The sequence below is a fragment of the Heterocephalus glaber genome, unplaced genomic scaffold (assembly GCF_053883595.1).
Source record: "Heterocephalus glaber isolate CG9 unplaced genomic scaffold, H.glaber_assembly_v1.0 deba00001472, whole genome shotgun sequence".
In the NCBI taxonomy this organism is placed as follows: Eukaryota; Metazoa; Chordata; class Mammalia; order Rodentia; family Bathyergidae; genus Heterocephalus; species Heterocephalus glaber.
The window spans coordinates 82982681-83007679 of record NW_028258315.1 but is presented as its reverse complement, the minus strand read 5'-3'; the positions used below and the strand labels follow the sequence as shown (position 1 = coordinate 83007679).

At 37.7% G+C, this 24999-nt stretch overlaps 1 protein-coding gene across 1 annotated transcript in view; it reads left to right on the top strand.

Annotated features, from left to right (window-relative positions):
* The first annotated feature begins 2022 nt into the window (after positions 1-2022).
* The window catches only part of Kcnh8 (potassium voltage-gated channel subfamily H member 8), a 347961-nt gene continuing 324984 nt past the window's right edge, over positions 2023-24999 (top strand). Inside the window, exon 1 of the mRNA XM_004864270.3 lies at positions 2023-2352. Within this exon, the coding sequence (XP_004864327.1) occupies positions 2277-2352 (76 nt within the window). The 5' untranslated portion in view covers positions 2023-2276. The remainder of the gene's footprint in view (positions 2353-24999) is intronic.

The window sequence follows — 24999 nt, the reverse complement described above, 5'->3', positions numbered from 1 at the left end:
TGGCGCCGTCCCTGACTGATGGTAAGTGCTGGGGTTGAGACTAAACCATTGAATGACCCCCTTTTGCCAGGCTTGCTTTTGGGTTCCCATTCTTAAGGCCCTCTGTGGCTTAGTTCTAGCAAGAAGTTTCCTGCATTAGGCAACATAGATCAGGCCTACCAGGAAACAATTTTGGCATACTGTCCTACCGTGCAAATTTTATGAACCTGAGTCTTTGGTTACAACGAATACATTTCATGACGAGTTTAAGCCATTATGCATTTTTTCCATCGACAGAGGCAGCAGGGTGTTTTGGACGCGTTGCAGCTCCCCGCAGAAGCAGGGACTCCCTCATCCTCCTCTCCTCGGCTCCGCCCAAAGGAAAGCCACCAGAGCCCCTCCCAGTAGCAGTAGCTCTCAACTAGCTGCGCGGGGGACCCGGGCGTGAGCTCTGTTTCCGAACAGCACAGCTGGCTCAGGACAGAAGAGGGGGTGGGTGGAGTCAGACTGGTGGCCAGGAGCGGCTTCCCGCTTCACCCGGGGACTGCAGCCCACTCCGGAATCCCCGCCCCTCGGGGGAGTGACCCGCCCCAATGACAGAGCGAAGCTGCCGGATCTTGAATTTCAACACAAAGGGAATCCTCGGCCACGGGAAGTGCATCACTAGAGGGGGAGCAGAGGCGGGGAGAAGGGGATGCCTCCTTTCTCCCGCCCTTACCCACCCCGCCTCCCCGGAGCCTCCGGCAGAAGTGACGAAACCGCAGGGTCTCTCCGTCGCCCCAGGAGCCGGGAGAATTCAAACCACGAGCCCCCAGATAGCTGTGGTTGGGGTAGGGGCGGTCGCTCCCACCCCCGCCGCGCCAAGTCCCCAGCTTCGGGAAACAGGCTGTCCCCGCTGCGGCTCCCACACCTGTTCGCTTTCGCCCCCTTTCCTTCCGGGTGCAGCCGCACCTGGGCTTACGTTTGTTTTCCTATCCCTGAGCTCCAACTTTTCTTCCACACCTCCCTCCCTCCTGGGATTTTCTTTACTCTCGAGGCTCGGAGTGTCCCCGTCCACTCCCGCAGGGCCGCGCCCCAGGTGGGGGCGACCTCTTCCGCAGGGAGGGACTCCCAGGTCCGCAGAAGGAGGGAGGGAGGGGCAGAGACCACTTTCGTTTTCTGAGACACCTGCAGATCCTGGCCTCGGGCCAGGCTTTCTTCGTGGAGGTGTCCGCCTTGGGGCGCCTTGCTATTGGACATGGAGCAGAGCGGGGAGGCAGGCTGGGAAATCTCGATTGAAGCTCTTTTTGCTAGACAACCTTACTGTTTTCACTTACATGGTATTTTGTAAATCAACAAATAGCAAAGTTTTCTATAAATGCTTTATTCACATTTCACAAGCTAGTGGGAAAACATCCACTTCCATTAAAAACGCCTTTTCTTCTTTCAGTTTAGGATGTTGGGGGACTGTCTGGTAATGGAGGCGGGGGGGGGGTCCGAAGCTACACTTTAGGTAGAGGTCGGGAGGTCGAGGTCCAGAAAGCCAGGGCTCTGGACCAATTTCCAAGGCTAAAATTTAGACCCCGGTGACTGGGAAGAGGGGCGGGTGCGACTAACTTGGAGCTGCCCGGTGCTGTCGCGGGAACTCACAGGGCCGGCAGGTGCACCGGCAGGGGGCCACCTGCCTCCCCGACCCCTCCCCGCAGCTCTGGGCGGAGGCCGGTTACCTGCCGTGACCTGTCTCCTCCCTCCGAGCGCACCACACCCACGGGACTCGGTCTCCCCGGAGAGGGACCGCGCGGGAACAAAGGGGTCTTTGTTCGCCGGCTCCTGGGGGCGGGAGTCGCTCTCTCGCGTTTCCCGACGCCCCTCGGAGACCGCCAGGCTCGGCGCCGCAGCCTCCCCGGTCGGGCGCCTCCCTCCGCGCGACCCCGGAGTCTCGGGTCAGGGCGCGGCGCCCCAGGCCAGCGCGGGCTCCCGGGCGGCGCGGTGGGGGCCGAGGCTGCGCGGCGGCGCCTGGCGGGCTCTGTCGCCCGCCGACGGACGGCGGGGGCTTGGGCGGCTGGCGGAGGTGGAGGGCGGAGAGGGAGCTGCGCCGGGCTGAGCCTGGAGCTGCGGGGCGGGCTCGGGAGCGCTTGCGGGCTGCTCCTGCCTCGGCGGCGGCGGCCGGACTCGCTCGCCTGCTCCCGCGCCCTCCCCTTCCCCGCCTCGGCCCCTCCGCTACCGTCGCCGCGCTCCCTGCTCCCTTCTGGGCACTTTGCTCTCGAGCCACCCTTCGGGACAAACTTTGATGGAGAATTTCACACCACGCTGGGAAAATGCCGGTTATGAAAGGATTACTGGCGCCCCAGAACACCTTCCTCGACACCATCGCCACCCGCTTTGATGGAACACGTAAGTCTTACGCTTGGGCCAGTTGCGTGGTATTTTCGGAGAATGATTTTTGTCCCCCTCTTACACAGTACTTTTGCTCCCTCCTTCCTTTCTGAGCCAGAAGCATGAATTTCCTACTTTTCTCTGACAAGGTGTTTTTTGTGCGGAGATTTTTTTCTCCCGTATTCGGTGTACTATTTCCACTTTGGATTGGTGTAAGTTGGTCCTCTCGACTTCCTGGGTCCGTAAGGGCAGGGAGCAGCCTAAGAGAGACCGAACGTGAGGGTGCTCGCCGCGGAGCCTGTGTTTCTGGTACATCTTCGGGGAATTGGTTGTAGTTTACGAAGTGAAAACGAGGTGTTGTGCACCTTATTTTCCTAGAGTTTGAAGGCTACCTGGATTAGGTTAGAGAATTTGGAGTGTTCTTTAATGGAGCTTCATTCCGAGGGATTTATGTGATAAGCATGATTTCCTGAGTTTAAGAAATGTAGAATAGAATCAAGATTGTTCAGTGTGAGCTTTCTGTAGACTTATAAAATCTTTCTGTAGACTTACAGAATCTTCATTCCTTTTTAGCTGGCACAGCACACCTAACCTCAAGGACAGACTATTCGGGAAGGAGGAGCTGGATATTATAAAGTCAGACTTGATCATAAAAGAAAGTTTCAATATTTTTTGAAGACGAATATTAATGGCTCCTTTAAGCTGGAGTGGTGCTGGGGGCGGGGGGGGGGGGTGCTTGGCGTGTTCAGAATTATCTGCAAATGGTTCTCTTTCAGGACCACGGTCAGGTCTCCTCTCGTTCCAGGCTTCTCAGGCTCTCTGCTTGAGCCTGGGGAATCTTCTCAGTAGGTTTCAGTCCTATAAATAGAGGAGTCTGTACTCCCACCCCTAACGAATGCCCACAGTTGGTTCCATTAGGAATATCCACCTTTTTTTCTGGCTTATGCTGCTTCTCTGTGCTCTCTTCCCTTTTTGTGTCTATTGTCCAAGAACCACACAATCCTGTTTACTCTAAAAGCTTTCTCAGTGTTTCAAGTATTGTTGTTTTTATTATGACTGTATATATCTTTGTGCTGATATGAAGGAGTACATCTAATTCCATTTCCACTCCACTAGTCTAGATACATGCTTTTATTAGGTTGGGACGCAAGTCTTGGCTTCTTATGTTCGGAAATAGTTGGGCGAGTTTATACAGAACAGAAATGAAATACTTGCTTGGATTTTCTTCAGTTTTTCACTTTTCACATTCAGCCTAATCATAGGTAATAAGGCGATTTGGTCAGTCCTTTCGTGTTTTTTTATCACTAGATTAATTCATTCCTTCCCTGTTTGTATTTTACTTGTATCAGACAAAATGAGCAAAGATATCTACCTTCTTTAGATAATGATAAGAAAAAGTATTGTAGGAAAAGTTCAAGTTCTTGTCACTGTCACTTCTATCATCAACCAAGCCCCACCAAGGTCTTCACTGAGCTCTTTAACCATGCAAGATTGTGGGTACTACTATTTATTAATGAGAAACTGATCAGTTTCATGTGGACATTAGTTCAAGTTGAACATTGAAAACCAAAACATCCTACATATTGATCTTGAATGCATCTCTTAAAAATGAGGTAATTGGAAGATGGTAATTACTTATCTCAATGTCATTTGAAGTTGAGTGGGGTGCAGTGTGTACTGAATCATCCCAGCTGAACCTTGGGAATTACTGCAGAGATACACTGCTAATGAGAGGGGCTTTATATCATCAGTGTGAGTTTATCTTGGCCTCTTTCTGGTTCTCACCATAACATGTTAAGCCGAAGGGCATGCAAGGAGAGCTGAATGTTCATATGAATCACTTTTTTCCTATTTTAGCAACACGTAAATATTAACAAATAGAAAGTTAGAAGTTCTAAATCCTTATTTGATAAGATCGCATCGAATATCAATGTTTAGCATAACAAAAATATAGAATTTTGTTGAAAGCCATGTGTGGCCTTTGCTCCACTGATTCTGGAGGTTTCCTAGAGAGATCCTGCTTATATGGAATCTCACAATCAGTGAAGTAAATTTTGTAGTGATGAGTAACATAAAGGTTGATTTTGGCAAGACTTTGTTTATAATATTTAATGACTGTCTTTCCTTCCAAGAAACCCCAATCAGTGAAAATGGATTCTCCTTTCTCATTTGCTTTTTAAAAAATTTGTGATGACTTGAATAGTCTGAAACTTAAAGAAAAACCTTATGCAAACTTTTAGTCACCATGTTTCCTATAGCTATGATCACAGGCATACTATTTCTCCAGCTAAATATTTGGTTTTTCTTATTAGCATTTATTTTATTTTGCAAGTTAAAACTATTTGTAGGTTTTAAATTCTAAAAATTTCTGTGCACTCACATATAAACCATGCTGAAAATGAGTATGATTATTACATTTAACATGTAATATGTTGACTTGGTGTATGTTCTGCTTTATTTCTGAGGAATATTTTGTAATGATGCTTATTTCTTTTTATCTTATCTTGAACAATACTAATGAAAACCTAAGAAAGTAAACAGTAATCCTGGCAAACTATGTTGTTAATCTAATCAGTGTGTGTATTTTTACTATTATTATTATCCTTATTGGTTTAATAATGTAGTGGCAAATAATAAGACAATTTGAGACATCATCTAAAACTCTTCCCAGAAAAAACTAAATATATGGCCATATAAAAATATATCACATAATATTACTAATTTATCAGTATGAGAGTAATACAGGGCAACATCGAAGAAGTTGATGTATTTTATCACCTAGTGATACTTTATTGATTTACATAATGGAATGTTTTTCCTTTTAATATTTATGAAGTGAGCTCTTTGTCAGGATCAAAGGGCAATTGTGGACTCTTAATGAAAACTATTTTTATGATATACAATATAATTTGCAAACATTTTTGGAAAGTATAAATAAATCTAAATATATAACTGAAATACACTTACTCAAATTATGTTCTAGTTTGTATTTGATTAAAGTGTGATGAGACAGAAATACCAAGAAACACTCAAATGTTGAATATGTATGTCTCATTTAAGGGGAAAAGTAACTCCAGTGAATTTCCCTGGATCATTGCTTGTGACATTTCTTACTTGAAACACTCTAAGGCACACACATACCCACATACACAATTTTACCATCATGGCCTACATATAGTTCATTCTTATATTGCTCTTTTTAGAAAAATATGTTTCATACATTCAGAAATCTTTCTAAGTGGATATTTGTGCTAAGTACATGAATATTAATCTGGACAAAAGCAAAGTATAATAGGAGAACACACAAATACATATTTTAAAAATAAAATGCAATGCAAATATTTGTTACAAGGTACCACTTGAAAAAAATACATTTTCTTTTTTGAAAGACAAAACTTTCAGAGGGAAGCGTCTATTTTGAAATGTAATGGTGCATTAGCCTTCATTTCCTTGCCACATCACAATTTGGCCAGAATACTTTTCCTCCTTTGAGGTAACTAAGACAAGATTTAGGGTTTTTTTGTGTTTTTTTTTGTTTTGTTTTGGTTTTTTTGAGTCAGGGTCTCCCTTTGTAGTTCAGGCTGGCCCTGAACTCACTATGTAGCCCAGGCTGGCCTGGAACCTGCAGCAATCCTCCTGCCTCAGCCTCCTGAGTGCTGGGATCACAGGCGTGCACCACCACGCCCAGCAAGATTTAGGTTTTAAAGGAAGTTTTTAATCCAATGTACTCCATCAAGGAGAAGTCTATTAAAATATTCAAAATAATGTTGACTTAGAAGCTCACTAGCATTTGCATATATTTTATGTACACTTATATAGGCTGCTCACAAATGTTTAAGGAAATTTATTAAAATTGAAATGCTTCCTTTACAGAGGGACTTCTCAGTCAGTTTTCTTTTTATCTTTATGCTTTCACTAAAGTGCATAAATCTCTTTTAACATTACAAGAATAGAGAGAAGGGTAATTATGTAATACTGGAGAAAGGGGGAAGAATAAGCTGAGACAGTGGAGTACTTCCTAAGTCTTTGCGGAACTGTGGTTTGGAGCATGTCATCAAAGGCATTTAGTCAATAAAAAATAATTAGCTCTATTAGGTATGGGCCTGTCTATAAAAGGCTGTTGCATGAATACATTCAGGGAAATAGCTACCTCTCTAGAGGAAGATATTTATAAACCAATAAAAGTTTATAAAGACTTTGATGGTTTGTTTTATTGTTTGCATGCTACTGGTAATCTCTTTTATTCCTATTCTTTATGTTTAGAAACTGGGTTCCCATATCAGATTAGTGTTGTATTTCTGTGTAATAAATTGCCATAAACTCTGTGGCTTATTCTCTTATCTTTTCTGTAGTTCCAGTGGCCAGGCATAGATACACTGGGTTGTCTACTCAGAGCCTTAAGACCGTAAACAAGTTGGCAGCTGGTGCTGTGTGGTCTCATTTGAGGCCTGAGGTCCTCTTCTAACTTCGTGTGGTTGTTGGCAGAGGTGCAGTTTTCTGATTGAGGTCCCTGTTTTCTTGCCAGCTGTCAGCTACGAACTTTTCTCAGCCACTAGAGGCTGCCCTCAGGTTTTTGTTACATGGCCTTTTCCATATGCATCCTCATAAGAGAAAACATTTCTCTGAGTCCAAAAGGTGGGTCATAATAATTCCCATGATTAAGTCAGACCCACTCAGGATAGTCTCCATTTTGTGAATTCAAAGTCAGTTAATTGTAGGTCTTAATTACATCCTTAACCCCTGCTGCATCCACACATATTCCTGGATTCCTCTATGCTGCAGGGAAGAGATGAGGACACAAGGAGGGTGTAATCTTGGGAACCACCTTAGAATTCTTCCTATCACTGCTGCTGTCTCCACAGCCTTGTTGTGCACCATACAAAGCCTTAATGTCTTCACACTTGTTCTTCTGTGTGGCAGATTTTGAGCACATCCTGTAGTTCAGAATGCAGGATCTTTGGCTGAGTTTACATCTGAAATCTTTAGGATCATAACACCCAATTTGCTGAAGGGTTCCTTCACAGTCATGGCATGTATGGAAACCTGGTATAGTCAGCTATGCTGTCATTCTTCGTTTTCTGACCTAGATGTCAAGTGAGAGATATAGGAATATTTTCAGAGTATTAATGTCAGTCTTTTGATGGGATGTTCCTGTTTCCATAAAAGGAAGATTACATAGGGTTTCTTGATATGTAGACAGATTTTTTTTCTCTGGGTACTGGAGGTTGAACCCAGGGCTTCCCACTGAGCTATGGCCACTGCCACCTTCCTTTTTAATTTTAGACAGGTCTCATTAAGTTGCTAAATTGCCCAAATTGGGCTCAAATTTGTGGTCCTCCTACCTCAACCTCCCAGAGTGCTGGGATGACAGGCGTGCATGACAATACCTGGCTCTTACTGATACTTTGGCTGCACAGGATGAAGAACTCGTCCAGAAATGCGGCATGGTAAAAAACAGCACCCAAGGCATATCCTTGTACAGTAAGGTGACAGAGCTGTTTCAACCTTGTTAAACATCTTTACCAGACCCACTTCTGGGCCAATTATGTGGACTGTATTTTTCTGTCTCTCTCTCATGCCTTTAACCATGTTTCAGATTCAAGAAAATTCTCCCCTATGCACTCTTGCATTGAGGTTGGTTGTATTCAACTTAATTATGTTTTTTAATTAAACTTTACTTCAGGCTTGTGGGAGATAGAGAAGAGGAAGAATAAGAATGAAAAAGAGGAAGAGAAGAAGATTTAGAGGAAAGAGGGAGAGATTTTATTTTCATTCTCTTGCCTTTGTAGATTAATTCTTTGGCCTCCAAAAGACCTATTGTAGGAGTTCTCATAACTTCTGTGCAATGAATAAAGTATCTGATTTATAAGAACTGGATTTACGGCTTTACTAGAAATGTATTCCTTTTGATAAGTCAGATATACAATATAATGTTGTATAGTCTTTAAAAAGTTATATCAGATAATTTTGTTTGACATCATAGAGAAAATACATATCTAATATTCTAAGAATGGAGATTATACCCGCAATTTCTAGTCTCTGGAATTTGTTATTACCCTCATTCTCTTGACAATGAGAATAGTAAAGAACCAAAGGTTTTGCATCAGTATGGTGAGTACTTTTGAATCACAAGGTTCTGAGATATCCTAGACTTAACATACTTCTGAGAAGGGCACATTCTTCTGGAAGAAATGTACACTTCATTCTGTCATTGCTCTAATCAAGTTTAATAAACACTGACTATATACAAAGCCAGTCTGCCAGGGTCTTTGGAATAAATTGGGCTTATCTTTTTCTCAAAGGGGCAATAAGAGGAATACACAAGTTACCATAATTTAGTCTGGAAATATAGACGAGTGAGTGATTCAGGAGATGCAAAGGGCTGGATACATTGGGATGTAGGAGGAATAATTTATATGGGGAAATGATTTGGGAGGTCTTTATATAATAAATTACTTTTGAGTGGAAACGCTTGTCTTATATGTGATAGAAAGAACAACAGTATTCCATTTACTTTGCCAAATTCTGCACCATTTGATATTGAGGCTTAAAAGGGACTTCAGGGAAAATACATAGTTTAGAGGATGTGAAGAGAGCAAAATAGTGGTAAGAGAACAATGGAAACTAGTTAGGCTGGGCACGGAACATCGCTGCTATGTCATTGTAAGCCACTGGAGGTAACAGATTCATGTCTTGATAAAAGTATAGTGCCATCTATGCCTGGTAGAAAAGCATTCAACCTTTCCACATTCTACAGTCATAAGCATAATACAGAAGAAATATCAACCTTGATGCTTAAGCAGTATCTCCTTATCGCTTGTAAATATATTTTTATACATGGACACGGGTTCTGATAGAATGCAGAGGAATTGCTGTGTCTGTTTTCTGAGGAATGTCTATTTTCCCCCAAGAGAGTTAACTTTCTTTTAGGAAGGAAAATACTGATTACTCACCACCAGACTGAGTACTCTACTCTAGGGCTGTTCACCCCTGAGTCCTACTACAGAATTACACCTGTGGTGAAGAAAAGGCCTTGAGGATGTGCTAGGATTCGGTGCTAGTGAACCTTATTCAAGAAATGCTACCAGCAAAGAGCACAGAATTCCTACTGCTGCAAAGTAGAGTTGAGAACTGAGGAGAGTTCACCTCAGTTGGAGCTGATATCTAAATACCAAGTTTTTAATCCATTTTGGTATAAACAAAGCCTACATACAAAACAGATGAGAGTTCAAATTTACCCATAGCATTGTTCAAATTTGGCAACTGGAGCAATTAAAAAATCTCAGTAATTTAAATAGAGCTATTGGCCTCTAAATTCTCAGGAAGGTATATTTTGTTGTCTTTTATAGCTGTTAATGCAGTTGTTCATCTTCCTTAAACTTTCAGTATTCACATGTCCCAAAAGGACTAATAATGTTTCTAGCCTATCAAACGTAATTTTGTTTTCTGGCTGCATCAATGCTGTGATTCCTTATCTAATTCTAGCGAAACTTCTGGCTTCCCACACATCTAGTTTGTAATTAAATCTTTGTTATTTTGCTGCAGAGGTCCCATAAACAAGCACCTTACCTCCCCTTTCATTGGTTCTGCTTTAATTTGAGCCCTCCATTTCTCATCTCTACAACTGCAAGCTTACTATAACTGGACACTGTGATTCTTGGTGCCTTTGTCCACTTCCACCCTTTTACTTTCTATTGTCCTGGAGTGATTTCTGTTAGAAGCAATATGACCATTTAAGCATGTCACACCCGTCCTTTGCCTCATTGCAACCTCTTGGATAAGTCCTCAATGTCTTCTGACCCCAAAGGGATTCTGCAAGGGTGCAGATGTACATACCCTAAATTCTCTGTTCATTCATGGCCTCTCCCTCCATTTAACTTAAAGACAAAGTTTCTCTTTGTTCTTCAAGATCCATTCTAAAGGTAACCTACAGTGAGGTTCCAGGTAAAGTTAGCTGACATTTCCTCTGTGCTTTCCCAGGACTTTGTCCCTTCCTTGCATAAACTCTTATATGTGTGGCAATTGTATGCTTTCATGTTACAACATTCAGCTGTGACCTCTTTAAAGCCCTAACTGTATTGTTTTAAAAAAATTATTCTCATTTCTTAGGCTTATACGTGGAACAAAGTCTTTGGTCAATAAATACTAAGTCAAAAATTTTCACATGCCTTGCAGGCCAGGACTGTGTATTAAACAACTGTATTCCCTTCAGTGGTAACTAGTTTTCTCTTTATATAAGATTAGATTTAATTTTGAAATGTAATTGTAGACAAAATTTTATTTTCAAATGGTTCATGCACCAGTTTCTTTAATTAGATTGTAGTGGTAATAGTGACTACCGTCTTGAGTGTGTCTATTTGATGCTATGTGCTGGTACTTTACCTGTTCTTGCTACAAGCTACATCCAGGCAGATGGAAGGCAGCAGCATTTTCTTTCTAAATTAAAGTTGACAGAACTTAAGCTTGGAATTCAGTATCACATAGCCTGTGATCCTTTTCTACTGTTGCATGTGATTTTCCTACTATATCACTCTGCTTCCAAACTGTGTGTATAGCAAGAATAAGCAGACTGAGTTAATCTGTGATCTCATTACCAGTTTTTAACCCTTTCAAAAGAAATTTATACTTTAATGTTTGTAGTCATTTCTGATATGCTGATTGTTTTGATATGTTATGATTAAAGTATTTGCCATAAAGAGAGTTTTAAAATTGTTATTTAAGACTCATATCTGGAACTGCAGTACTAAATACATTCACTGTGCAAAGCAGTTTTGCTCAGCAAAATCTACTGTCCATTTTTAAAAAATAAATACATTTTCTTTGACAGTTTGATACTTAGAATTTGCTGATCTTAGTGTGTGCATATGTGTTTGTTTTATTGTGAAGTTAATCTCCCTCTGAAGATATTCTAATTCTCACAGCAATTTTAGTGACATCACTATAATTTTACCTTGGTAGGGTTTTTTGGTTGAAATTCTTTCACTTTCTTTCAATTTGCATTTATTGGGAAAAATATATTCTCAAGTTTAGCTACTGTTGACATCCTTCAATGAAAATCATTTACCTTTTCTCCACAGTGAATTTACAGGAGGAAGTATATCTCCAACTCTTAAATCTAATTCATAGCTTGCTATTGTTTTTCTAGTTTTCCTGTTATTGGAAGTCTTTTGGGCAGATGCCCTTATAGTATTTGCCAGTCCAAATGAGTTTCTTACTTCGTTTACTAAACTAAATAGAATTGAGACCAGAACATTTATCAGTCTTATTATGTTTTATTTGATTTTCTAGAATGAAAGATCCATATAAGAAGTTCAGATGTTATCCAGATACCAGATACCTAGTTTGACGAGAAGTGGATTGTCCTTATAAATGATGTTGGAGCTATTCCTTCAATGGAGGCAATGATGTAAAAGACAAAATTGGACATACTCTTAACTTTAATATCTAAATTAATATCTTAGCTAATTGGCTAATTAATATCTTGGCTAATTATACTTATTTGGAAGTCTATAAGAACCTAAATATTAGTTGATTTAGTTTTTAAAAAATCCTAATAGTATTTTTAAGGAAATGTCAATAGGAAAAGCGATTTTTTTTTAGGATATTGAAATACATGTTGAAGAACTTGCTAGGAATTTGTATTGTTTACATAGTTTTGGAAGGTTCTTAATAAACTCTTTCTGTTTATTTTGTTCCTGGTAAATTTATCTTTTTAATTGCTGTGTGAAATAGAATCTTTCTTTCACTGTTTCTCAAATTTAATCAGCTTTGTTTATTGATTTTTATGTTATTATTTTTTAACCAGGTAGCTTTCCTACTTTTTCCTACTTTGTATAATAATTCTGGAGTTTGTTTCTTGGGGTTTTCAGGTAAGAAATGCTATTGGGCTTAAATAATAAATTTTTTTTCTTAAAATTGCTTTGCTATTTTAAGACAAATGTTAAAAAATGGTGATAAAGAAAACCCTTCTTGTTTCTAACTTTATTAATTTTTATTATTTTTTGTATATCCTTTTATTGGTACATTTTAGGTGTACAATATAATGACATTCATCATTGGAGATATGCACCTTTACATACTCTCTTGGTTCTTATTTTTTCCCCCTTCCCCTGCCCTCCCTTCAATCCCTTCATTCCTCCCTATTTACAAAGACTTTGTGTCCATTTTTTCGTTTTCTCATATTGATTCCATTTCCTTCTTTCCTTTCCTCTACTCCTCCCACTTCTCCTTCCCCTTTGCCCCTTTTCTTCCTATTTCACATTATCTATTATACCTTTTAGTCCTTGTTTACACTTTCAGTTTCTCACACTAGAGAAACTATTCAGTATTTGCACATGTGTCCTGTGTATTTCACTTAAGAGTATTGCCTCAATGTGCATCCATTTAGCCATAAATGTCTCTAATTTCTCATTGTTTATGGCTGAGTAGTACTCCATTTTATGAAAAAACCCACATTTTCTTGATCCAGTCTCCAGTGGATGGGCATTTGGGCTGTTTCCAAGTTTTAGCTATTACAAACTGTGCTGCTATGAACATGGGTGCACAGCCGGGGATTTAGCTCAGTGGTTCCGGTGCCTGCCTCAAAAGCACAAGGTCCCAAGTTCGATCCAAGGTACCAAAAAAAAAACCAAAACAAACAAACATGGGTGCACATACATCACTGCGGTATGATTCTTTTAATTCTTTGGGGAAGATACCCAGCAGGGGAATAGCTAGGTCAAATGGGACTTCCAGTCCTAGTTCTTTGAGGTATCTCCATACTGATTTCCACAGTGGCTGCACCAGTCTACACTTCCACCAGCAGTGGAGCAGGGTTCCTCTTTCCCTACAGCCCCGCCAGCATTTGTGGTTGGTTGATTTCATGATAGCAGCCATTCTTTCTGGAGTGAGGTGAAATCTCAGTGTTGTTTTCATTTGCATCTCTCGAATGACCAGTGATGGTGAACATTTTTTCATATGTTTATTTGCCATGTCTACTTCTTTGCGTGAGAAAAGTCTGTTCATTTCAGATGAGCATTTTTGGATTGGGACTTTAAATTTGGGAGGTCTGATTTTTTTAAGTTGTTTATAGATTCAAGATAGTAGACCTTTGTCTGAGGGACTGCTGGTGAAAATTTTTTCCCACGTAGTGTGTTGTCTCTTCACACTGCTGGTGGTTTTTCTTGCTGTGCAGAAGATTTTTAGTAAAAAGAGATCCCACTTGTTGATTGTTTGTGCTAGTTCACGGGCAACTGAGGTTTTGTTCATAAAGTCTTTTCCTACCCCAATGTCTTCAAGAGTTCTACCTAACCTCTGTTCCAGCTGGTTCAGCGTTTCTGTTTTTATATTTAGATCTTTAATCTATTTGGATTTTAGATTAGTGAATGGTGAGAGATATAGGTCTAGTTTTAACCTTTGGCAAGTTGAAACCCAGTTTCTCCAGCACCACTTATTAAAGAGACTATCTTTCCTCCAGCAAGGGTATTTGGCTCCTTTGTCAAAGATGAGGTGGCTGAGTGTGTCTGGAGTTGTTTCTGCATCTTCTAATCTGTTCCACTGGTCTTCAGGTCTGTTTCTTTGCCAGTACCAAGCTGTTTTTATCACAGTAGCTTTGTAGTACAGTTTCAAGTTGGGGGTTGTAATAGAATTGCTTTTGCTATTTGGGGTCTCTTCTTGTTCCAAATGAATTTTTGGATTGTTTTCTCAAGGTCTATGAAGTATGTTACTGGAATTTCAATTGGGATTGCATTGAATCTATATAGCAGTTTTGGAAGTTTAGCCATTTTCACTATGTTGACCCTTCCTTCCCAGGAGCAAGGGATGTCTTTCCATTTTCTGACATTCCCTTCAATATCTTTTTTCAAAGTGCTATAGTTTCCAGAGAAGAGGTCTTTGATTTGTTTTGTTAGGTTGATTCCTAGGTATTTCAGTTTTTTGGATGCTATTGTGAAAGGAATTATTTGCCCTATTTCTCTCTCAGTGACTCTGTTGTTCATGTAGAGGAAAGCTATTGATTTTTGTGTGGTGACCTTATATCCAGCTACTTTACTGAATTTGGTTATTAAGTCTAGAAGACTTTTGGTGGAGTTCTTGTGGTCTTCTATGTAGAGTATCATGTATTTGCAAATAATGACAATTTGATTTCTTCATTTCCTATCTTTATTCTTTTTATTTCTTTCTTGTGTCTAATTGCTGTGGCTAATGTTTCCAAAACTATATTGAACAGGAGCTGTGATAGTGGACATCCTTGTCTTCTTCCTGATTTTAGTCTGAAGGATTTCAGCTTTTGACCATTTAGTATGATACTGGCTATTGGTTTTTCATAGATGGTTTTTGTCAGATTGAGGTAGTGACCATCTATTCCGATTTTTTGTAGTCATAAATGTGTGTTGGATTTTGTCAAATGCTTTTTCTGCATCTATTGAGATGATCATATGGTTTTTGTCCTTGGCTCTATTGATATAGTGTATTACATTGATTGATTTGTGTATGTTGAACCATCCCTGCATCCCTGGGATGAATCCCACTTGATCAGGGTGTATGATCTTCTTGATGATCTTCTGGATTCTATTTGCCAGTATCTCATTAAGGATTTTTGCATCTATGTTCATTAGTGAGATTGGCCTATAGTTCTCCTTTTTGGTTGGGTCATTCTCTGCTTTGGGGATCAAGGTGATGTTTGTTCCAGGAATGATTTTGGGAGTATTGCTTCCCTTTCAATTTCGTTGAAGAGTTTAAATAGCAGTGGCAGAATTTCCTCTCTAAATGTCTTATAGAATTCAACAGTGAAGCCATCCAGACCCAGGCTTTTCTTTGTTGGTAAGTTTTTAATTATGTTTTCAATTCCATTGATTGATATTGGGATGTTTAGAATTTTTAAGTCTTCTTCATTCAACTTTGGTAATTCATACATGTGTAGGCATCTGTCCATTTCTTCTGTGTTTTCCATCTTATTGGCATATAGGTTCTGGGAGTAGGTATTGATGATCCTCTGGATTTCTGCTGGGTCTGTTGTAATTTCACCCTTTTCATTCCTAACTGCATGGATTTGGGCCTTTTCTTTCCTTTTTCTGATAAGGCTGGCAAAGGGTTTTTTCAATTTTGTTGATTCTTTCAAAGAATCAACTCTTGGCTTCATTACTTTTTGTATTGTTTTCTTAGTCTCCATTGCATTGATTTCTGCCCTGATCTTTATAATTTCCTCCCTTGTATGATCTTTGGGTTTGTCCTGCTCTTCTTGTTCTAGAAGCTAGAGGTTCAGTATCATGTTGTTTAATTGGGCATGCTCTGTTTTCCTAATATGATTATTCACTGCTGTCAACTTCCCTCGTAAGACTGCTTTCATTGTGTCCCATAGATTCCGATATGTTGTATTGTCATTTTCATTTATTTGAAGGAACTGTCTGATTTCTTCTTTAATTTCTTCTGTGACCCATTGGTTATTCAGAAGTGTGTTGTTCAATTTCCATGTGTTCATGAAGTTTTTGCAGTTTCTTTTGGTGTTGATCTGCAATTTCATTGTAATATGGTCTGATAATATACAAGGCATAACTTCATTTCCTTTGCACATTCCTAAATATGTTCTATGAGCAAGTATGTGGTCTATTTTGGAGAATTACCTATGTGCAGCCTAAAAGAATGTGCATTCTGGTTTTGTGGGGTAAAACACTCTGTAAACATCTGTTAAGTTCATATCTTCAATAATTTGATTGAGTTCTAGTATTTCATTGCTTGTTTTTTGTCTAGTTGATCTATCTATTTGTGACAGTGGTGTATTGAGGTCCCCCACTAGTATTGTATTAGTGCTTATGGTTTTTCATGTCCATTAGTATTTGTTTTATATAGTTGGGTGCACTAGTGTTTGGTGCATAGATATTTATGATCGTCATCTCTTCCTGTTGGATTGTTCCCTTTACAAGGATATAGTGTCCTTCTTTGTCCCTCTTAATCAGTGTGGGTTTGAAATCCACTTGGTCTGCAAAGAGGATAGCTACTCCTGCTTTTTTTTCAGGTTCCTGTTGCATGGAGTATTGATTTCCACCCTTTAACTTTCAGTCTATGAGTTTCTTTTTGAATTAAGTGTGTTTCTTCTATGCAGCATATTGTTGGATCTTGCTTCTTGACCCATTCTGCCAGTCTATTTCTTTTGATTAATGAGTTGAGACCATTAACATTGATGGTTATAACTGATATGTACTGAGTTATCATTGTCATGACTTTTTCTTTTTGTTTGATCCTCCCCCTTTGCTTTTAATTTCCTGTCATGCCTGGTAGATTCATTCTGCTGGGCTTCCTGGGGTTGTGATCCTCAGTGTCTTTTCCTAGGATTTTGCCTAAATTTTTTGGAGTGCTGGTTTGGTATTCATGAAGTTCCTAAGGTGCTCTTTGTCATGAAAGTATCTTATTTCACCATCAACTTTGAAAGATAGCTTTGCAGGGTACATCAATCCAGGTTGGTGGTTATTTTCCTTTAGGGCTTGAAACACATCACTCCAAGCTCTTCTTGCCTTGAGGGTTTGCACTGAGAAGTCTGTGATTCTGATGGACTTTCCTTTGTGTGTGATTTGTTTCTTTTTTCTAACTACTTGTAGAATTTTGTTCTTCTGTTGGGTTTCTGGAATCTTAACAATTATATGCCTATGTGTAGATTTTTTTTTTGATCAAGGCTAGTTGGAGTCCTATATGCCTTGCTTATCTGTATGTCAAGTTCTTTTCCCCTCCTTGGGAAGTTTTCTGCCATCACTTCTGTGAACAGTTTTTTTATGTCATCTGCACTCTCTCTTGTTTCTTCATTGACTACAATCAGTCTTATGTTATTTTTCTTTGCATCATCTGGCAGCTGCAGGATTGATTTCTTGTTGTCCCTTACAATTTTAAAGAATTTTTTCTTTTCCTGGTCACTAATTGTAATCTTATCTTCTATATCTGAAATTCTGTCTTCACATTGGCTCATTCTGCTGCATAGACTTTCAATGAAGGTTTTAATCTCCTGGAAATCTGTTTGCATCTGTTTTATGGATTCAATTTGTTTCCTATGTTGGTATTCCATCCTGTTCCTCAGCTCCTCTATTTTTTTATCCATATCTTGTCTAGATTTATTAATCATGTCTTGCACTATGGGCACAATCTTTACTGTTACGTGAGAAATTATTTCTCATTTTCATTTTTTCCCGATCCTCTTCCGTTGCTAGTTCAAGTAGTCCAGGTGGTTGAGTATCAGTGTTCCATCTCATTTCCCTTTGGGTTGCTGTAGGTGATCTTGAAGTCTGGTTCTGTTACTTGTTTACCTGTCTTCTCATTTTGACAAGGGAGGGGGTGTGTTCCTGGCTCCCACGCGGCTCACAGCCTCTTACCAGAATCTTACCTGGTTTAACATTTGTGCCCGATTTTTTCATATTTTAATGAAGTACTCTTAATTATTGCATTAAAACAGAGTCAAGATTGATTAGTAGATCTCCAGTTACTTCGGGCTTTGGCTATGGTTTTCTCTCAGCTGCCTTTAGCAATAGCATATATTTTTATCCTAACCCTTTTCAGATACAAATTGTCTATATCTACATCTATATCTCCTTTCCTAGAGCAACACGAACATTGCACACCCAGTAATGCTATTACCTATGGGAGGCATGAAGCTACTAGGCCATACTTTAGTAAAGGTAGTACAAACTATGGAAAATTATAGCTTAAATACATGCAATACATATAGTAAATGCAATGCATAGAATATTTTCACACTGTTGGTAAGTAAATTTGTTTTTACAATAAACCCTTTTGGCATAATGAACTCAGAAAAATGAAAAATATATTTACAGAAGTATTACATTTTCATTTCCTAAGAAAGTTGATGGTGAATGTACAGTTGGAAGAAAATGCCTGTTTGGGGCGATATCACCAACTACATTAAAATCAGACTACACAGACCTGCTGAATAAACTTGAACTATTCTTAGAAAATTGAGTTTCTGATTTTAAAAGGCTGTACTTGAAAATGATGATTGATTCCACAGGTATCTGGGCTATATTTTTTGAAGCATGAGTTTAGATTAAAGGAGTGTTCTTCTAAATGAATTTCATTTATTACCTTTTTGTAAGGTTTATAGATATATAATTTATATAAAATAAGTATCACTCTGGGTATACAGCTCAGTGATTTTTTTACAGTGTATTCAGTCATGTAACCATCACCACAACCAAGATGTACAAGTGTCCTCACCCCCAAAGCTAATCTCTCTCCTCCCTCCCAGTACCCAGCAAAGAGCAACCTGTGTTCTTTCCCTATAGCTTTCCTTTATTTAGATATAGGATTAATAAAATCATATAGCATGAACCATTTTTGTGTTGCTTATTTTATTTAAATTATTTCACAATTTATTCAGTGTTTTTCCTATTTTATTCTTAAAATTTTTTGTTTGTTGAAAATTTTGTTCATTTCTGATTTCTGAAATTTCTTGTGCATGTAGGAAAAAATGATGCAATAACGGTTAATGGATTGTTTCATTAGTAGAAGAACTTAGCAAGTATCAGTGCTATCAAGATTACTAGTAGAAAATCAATTAATTTTAGTAAAGCTTTTCAAAGTTCATTTTGTAGAAGGTAAATTATGCTACTGTACATGTTACTGTAAATTCAGTTAAACATAAAAAGTTACTAATTTTTGTGTTGATAGGCCATGCAAATTTTGGTAGAGCACAGTGTCATAGTAAAGATAATGTCATTAAATTTATAAAAATCTATGACGCAGAAATGTTCTTGGACTTGGTGTATTATATATGTGCTTCAGTTTTGTTCCCCAAAACGATAATGTCCTATCAATTGTTATAGAAGCAGCAGTGGTCAAAATTATCAAATAGTTTTATAAATAAGAAATTGGTTACAGTAACTATACTAAGTGACTTATGATGTTAAATCCAGAGAAATATTTGTCGCAGTAGTGCATGGTTTCTCTTTTTTCAGCCAGACATCAGTCAGGATTTTAAAATGTCTGAGTCTTAGTACATCATAAACAATGTAAGTATCAAACAATGCTTTATTTTCTTCTAAGTGAGTCTTTTTATTGTTTTTATTTTGTTTGACTTATTTAAAATATACTCAATTAAATCATTTAATAACAATACTAAAAACTTCAGTCTTTCATCATTTTTGTCAATAATTATTTTAAACAAATCTTGCAGACAGGTAGGCTTTGAAATGTATCACTAGATAAGCAAGGGAGAAAATTAAACAATGATAACTTAAATTGTGTACTAGGTTTAATTTTGGATTCTTTACTATTCCTCTTAAATATTTCAACTTGGAAGAATATTTTGATGAAATTTTTGCTTTTATTTGGATGAATTTATTTTCAGAATTGATTTTGTAGCATATAAATTTGTCACAATACTAAAAAGATTTTATAGACATCTTTTGTGATATATGTATTACAAAAATATTTTTGAAAGTAATTACTGTGAATGGTGCAAAACGAGAGTATAATGAAATATTTAGACAGAATTATTTACACTTTCTAACATAAATAAGTAGAATAGATAATAATCTCAAAATAGCAAAATTTGGGGCAAAATAGAATTGAGAATATTATCTGTCCAGCTAAGATTGATATATGCTTAAAAGTTATTTCAACAGCTACAACAAACTTTTCACATTAAAATTTTTATGATCCACAGTGAAGATTGAAGATATCAGAAATTTCAAATTAATCATAAAATGCTCTGTGGAAGGAAACTACAGACTGCTTTATAGAAATTGTAAATAATAATATTGCTATAGAAAATAAGAAACAGTTTTTAGAATAATAAAAAGAGACAAATACAGCTAAGATCATGACTTCAATATGTGAACATATATTGAAACTATTATTTTTGTTTTCTGGTGAATTATTTTCTGATTTTATACACACACACACACACACACACACATATTATTTTAAAGAAATAATTTCAAGTTTCCAAACATGGAAAAAATAAATTTTATAAGTTCAATATAATGAAATGGGTCAAAATTTAAAAAGTAAATATTTATAATACTGCATTATTTTATTCTTTAACTCCTACTTTTTCTCTCAAAGGACTTCCTTCTCAATGTAATTTTTTTTTTTTTTTTTGAGGCAGGGTCTCCTTTTATAGTTCAGGCTGGCTCTGAACTCACTATGTAGCCTAGGCTGGCCTCGAACTTGTGGCAATCCTCCTGCTTCAGCCTCCTCATGCTGGGATAAGAGGCGTGTGCCACCACGCCTGGCCCTTCTCGCTGTATTTTATGCTCAGTTTATAAAAAGCTTTTCACAGCTGTTTGAATTTGGCACAACTTTTGGCTTCAAGCAGGTTTCCAAAATCAAATTTCCTAAAATTAGTCTATTAAAATAATTTAGCATTCATGATATTTTCTGAGGAAAATTGTTACACCATTTTGGTAATATAAATACAAGAACAAAGATCCAACAGATGCATAACCCTGTTTGCTATATCTGATTTTGTTGAGTTAGACATCTTGAAATCAAAATGACTTGGGTCTTTATTGTTCTTCTATGTAATTATTGTCCTCACTTGACAGGCAACTAGTAGAGGATCCTGGAGAGGCTGTCTTTTATTCCAAACTGATTACAAAAAGCTGGGCTCTTCTTCCTGCCTTTAAATTGCAATCAGCCCCTCTCTTCCTTCAACTTTGCTTTTGCTTTGAAAGAAAGAAAAGGAAGACAATTGACATTTACTAAAAGCAACCATGAACCCCATACACTTGGTTTTTTCATCTAACTTGATTCATTTCATCTCTACAATGCTACAAGTTAGATGTTTTTATTTCTAATTTATGGATAGAGAAATTGAACCCCAAAAAGGTTGAATAAATTGTCACAATCACATGCTTTCAAAATAGTGAACCTGGAATATATACACATGATTTTGAAAACAGTAGGCTGTGTTTAATAAATAGCAAAACAAAAAGGGATCTAGACTGTAAGGAACTAAATTTATGACTTAAGACCTCAATGCTTGACCTTAATAAAATATATTAATGAAGTATTTTTATGCTCTTAAGAAACACCATCAGTGAAACACAGTCTGGAAAATTGCAGAGTGGCAATATTTAATAATATTTGTGGATTATTCAGTAATTTACCTCTCTTTTTAGAATCAAGTATTCAAACAATTCTTTTAACTTTAGGGCTCATGATGACTAGCATTGGAGACTTGAGAGCTATGTTATAAACCCAGAAATTTGATAATATTAGAATAGTTTCAGAGCTGTCTGTAGAATAATGTCACACTAACTTGAATTTAAAATGCTTCTGGCCCATCACCAGTTGCTTAGCAGGGAAGTAGCATTGTGAGGATGATGGATATATACGATAACTGTCTTTGACTATGGTGATAATGTTTGGAGGAGTACTTCTGTTAAACTTATCAAATTGTGTGCCCTAAATATGCAGCTTACTTTATGTGAATTTTACTTCAATAAAGCTGTTAAAAATGCATTCTACATTGATAGAGAGAAAAGCAGATCTATAACTACATCTGTAGGAATTACCCCATGCGTTCAATATGTTTGTCTCTCAGCTTCTCCATAAGCATCCTTTTCTGGTCCATTTTTAGTTTTATGAAGCCAATTTATTGAGTATAGGAGACCTGAGAAACAAGTGAAATTAACGATTAAAAGCAATCAAAATTAATTGAAAGTGATCATCTTAACAGTAAAAGCAGAGTAAAGCTAGTGCTGATTTTGTTTTATCGGAAGTGCAGACTTGCTTGTTGCTTTAGCTATGTACTGATTATAATTGCTCACACTGGGTTTAGCTGGGTTGCTCTGGGATCTTGGCTGGGCCCCCTGATACATATGCAGATTGTTTGGAGGCTCTGTCCTAATGCCTTGTCTAATGGCTTGTCTGGAGACCAGTTCCAGGTGACTACTCTGACATGCTGGTCTGAGATGGTCCTATGGTGATAGCAGAAGGAGAACAAAGTGAGCCCAATAGCACAATGATTTTCAAGACTCTACTTGTGCCTTGTTTGGTAATATTCTATTGGCTAAAGTAGGTCACATGGACAAATGTAGGTAAGGGAATGATACTCCTCCCACTGTAACTGGGCACTGAAAGTTATATGTTAAATGAGAAGTGGAGTCAGGGACAAAATCTATCACATTTGCCATATCATTGCTGTCTTTTGGATAGGGCATAATAGCATGTTTTAAATATTTAAAGTGCTTGAAAAAATATTAACCATGTTGATAGTTGTATATCTTTAAATGGCTGTTTTATTTTCTCATATGTAGTTAATATTTAATATCAATATCATAGAGTAGGAAATCTATGATGCTTCTTGTGAGATATTTTAAAAATACAGAAAAGAATTCTTAATATTTCAGTACAATGAAAAACTGCACATACAAAAAATAAACACTTTCGCATGTTTCTTCTTACAGTCAGACTATTTCTGAAAGAAGCTTGAACCTTTTGCCCAGTATGTACTTTGTCCCCAGTATGGTTTCTAGTAAATGTTTAGAATTTCAAATAAGTGTTGAATGAACTTAAAAAAAGAAATTGCCTGCCTCATTGAAAGTTTTCATGGAATGAAAGACTTTTCTAGTTATATGGAACAGAATTTGGTTAAATGATCTTGCTGGAATGTTTTTCAGTAATAGACACATCAATAAGGATGGGTACAGCAATAAGAAAACCAATACTTTTTCTTTTCTTGTTTTTTGTTGCTTTTTTTTTGTACCGGGTATCAAACTCGGGACCTTGCACTTGCAAGGGGGGCAGCAGAGCCACTGAGCTAAATCCTTGGCAAAAACAGATACTTTCTTTGAAAGTCAAATGAAGATTGGTGATGGCTTACAATCTAAACCTCTACGCTGAACAAAAATAGCAACAGAGAACATCCCAAGTTCAATCCATGGTACCAAAAAAAAAAAAAAAAAGCAACAGGGATATCTATTACTCTTAAAGCAAATTTTATAGATGTACATCCTCCATAGTTTACCTATTCCATTTCTTTAATAAAGCTATCAATGTTATTTGACACAAGGTAACAAAAACAAAACAAACAAACAAAAACTAGACCCCATGACTTGGTATACTAAGGCAGAAGCTCTGCTTAAAGACACTCAGCTGTGGTCCTGAATTTCAGCTGTAAATGACCCAATGGATTATATTCACCCCCTGCATTTGCTAGATAATGTGATACGTTTGTGTAATAATTCCTAATGTTCTTTGTTACAAGTAGCTTTTTTATTTGTTCTTCATAACATCATGAGATGGACACGGCAGAAATTTTAACTCCGTTCAATAGATAAGGAAATTGAGTATTAATTGGTTTATGGTTACTGAGGAGATGAGTGACACAGACAGAATGGGGGCCAGTCATCCTAATTGTCAGGTCTCTGTTTTTAAATCGTATCATATTGGTACCAGAAAGGGTTGTGTTGGGGAACTGAGAAGATTTGCATCATAGAAACCTCATAAACATTCAGGAGGCAATATTGCTTCTACTAATGTAGCTGTATTATAGCTTACACAAACTATTTCTTTTTATGAGTTCAAAAATCTGTAAGAGTTTCCAATTTTTAAATGTGGATCATTTCATAAGTCCAAGACTTCTCCTCCAACAGGGAAGATTACTTATTGAGGTTTCTTATTTTAACATCAGTCCACAGAATGCAATTCCACTCTTTCCCTCAATACATGGTATTCCTACATTCCTGTTTTAGGGCTTTTTAATAAATCAATATCATCTTATCAATGAAGATATTCAAGCATCAGAACTGCAAAATTACATGAAGATCTATTTATCCAAATTCTAACAGTTTTCCATTGTAGTTTTTGTAGGCAAGTGCAGGTTCACATGAAGTTATAAGATATAATGCAGAACCATCTTATATACTATCATCCAGTTTTCCCCAGAGATAGCCTCCTCTTTACTTAGAGTGCAATCTTACAACCAGGAAATTAGGATTGAAACACCTCACCCTCTGTTTTATGACTTCACTAGTTTTTATTTGTTCTTATTTGTGTGTATGTATTTAGTTCTGTGCTTATTTGTGTGTGTGTGTGTTTGTGTGTGTTTAGTATTCATGTGATTCTTTCCATAGTCATACCTATCTCCCCTTTTAACCCTCAGAAATCATTAATTTGGTCTTCATTTGTATAATTTTGTGATTTTAAAAACATTATATAAATAGAATCATGAAGTAAATGGCTTCTGAGGCTGACCATTTTATTCAACATCATTCTGTTGAAATCCATCCAAGCTGGTACATGTACTTATCAGTAGTATATTACTTTTTATTACCAAGTAGTATTCTGTTCATTTATTTCAGCTCCGATTTCTTTTCTTTTTTTTTTTCCATTTAGTTTATTGGTACATTTTAAGTATACAATACCGTTACATTTATCATTGGGATCTTGTACCTTTACATGATGTATCTTGGTTCTTATTTTTTCCCTATTCCCCTGCCCTCCCTTCATCCCCTGCACCCTTCCCTATTTACAAAGACTTTGTTTCCATGTTTTTCCTTTTCTCATATTTTTTCTTTTCCCTTCTTTCCTTTCCCCTACCCTTCCCGCTTCCCCTACTCCTTTAGACACTTTCTTCCTATTTCACGATATCAATTACACATTTTGATTCTTATTTACACTTTGAGTTTTTCACATCAGAGAAACTATTTGGTATTTACACATGTGTGTCCTATTTATTTC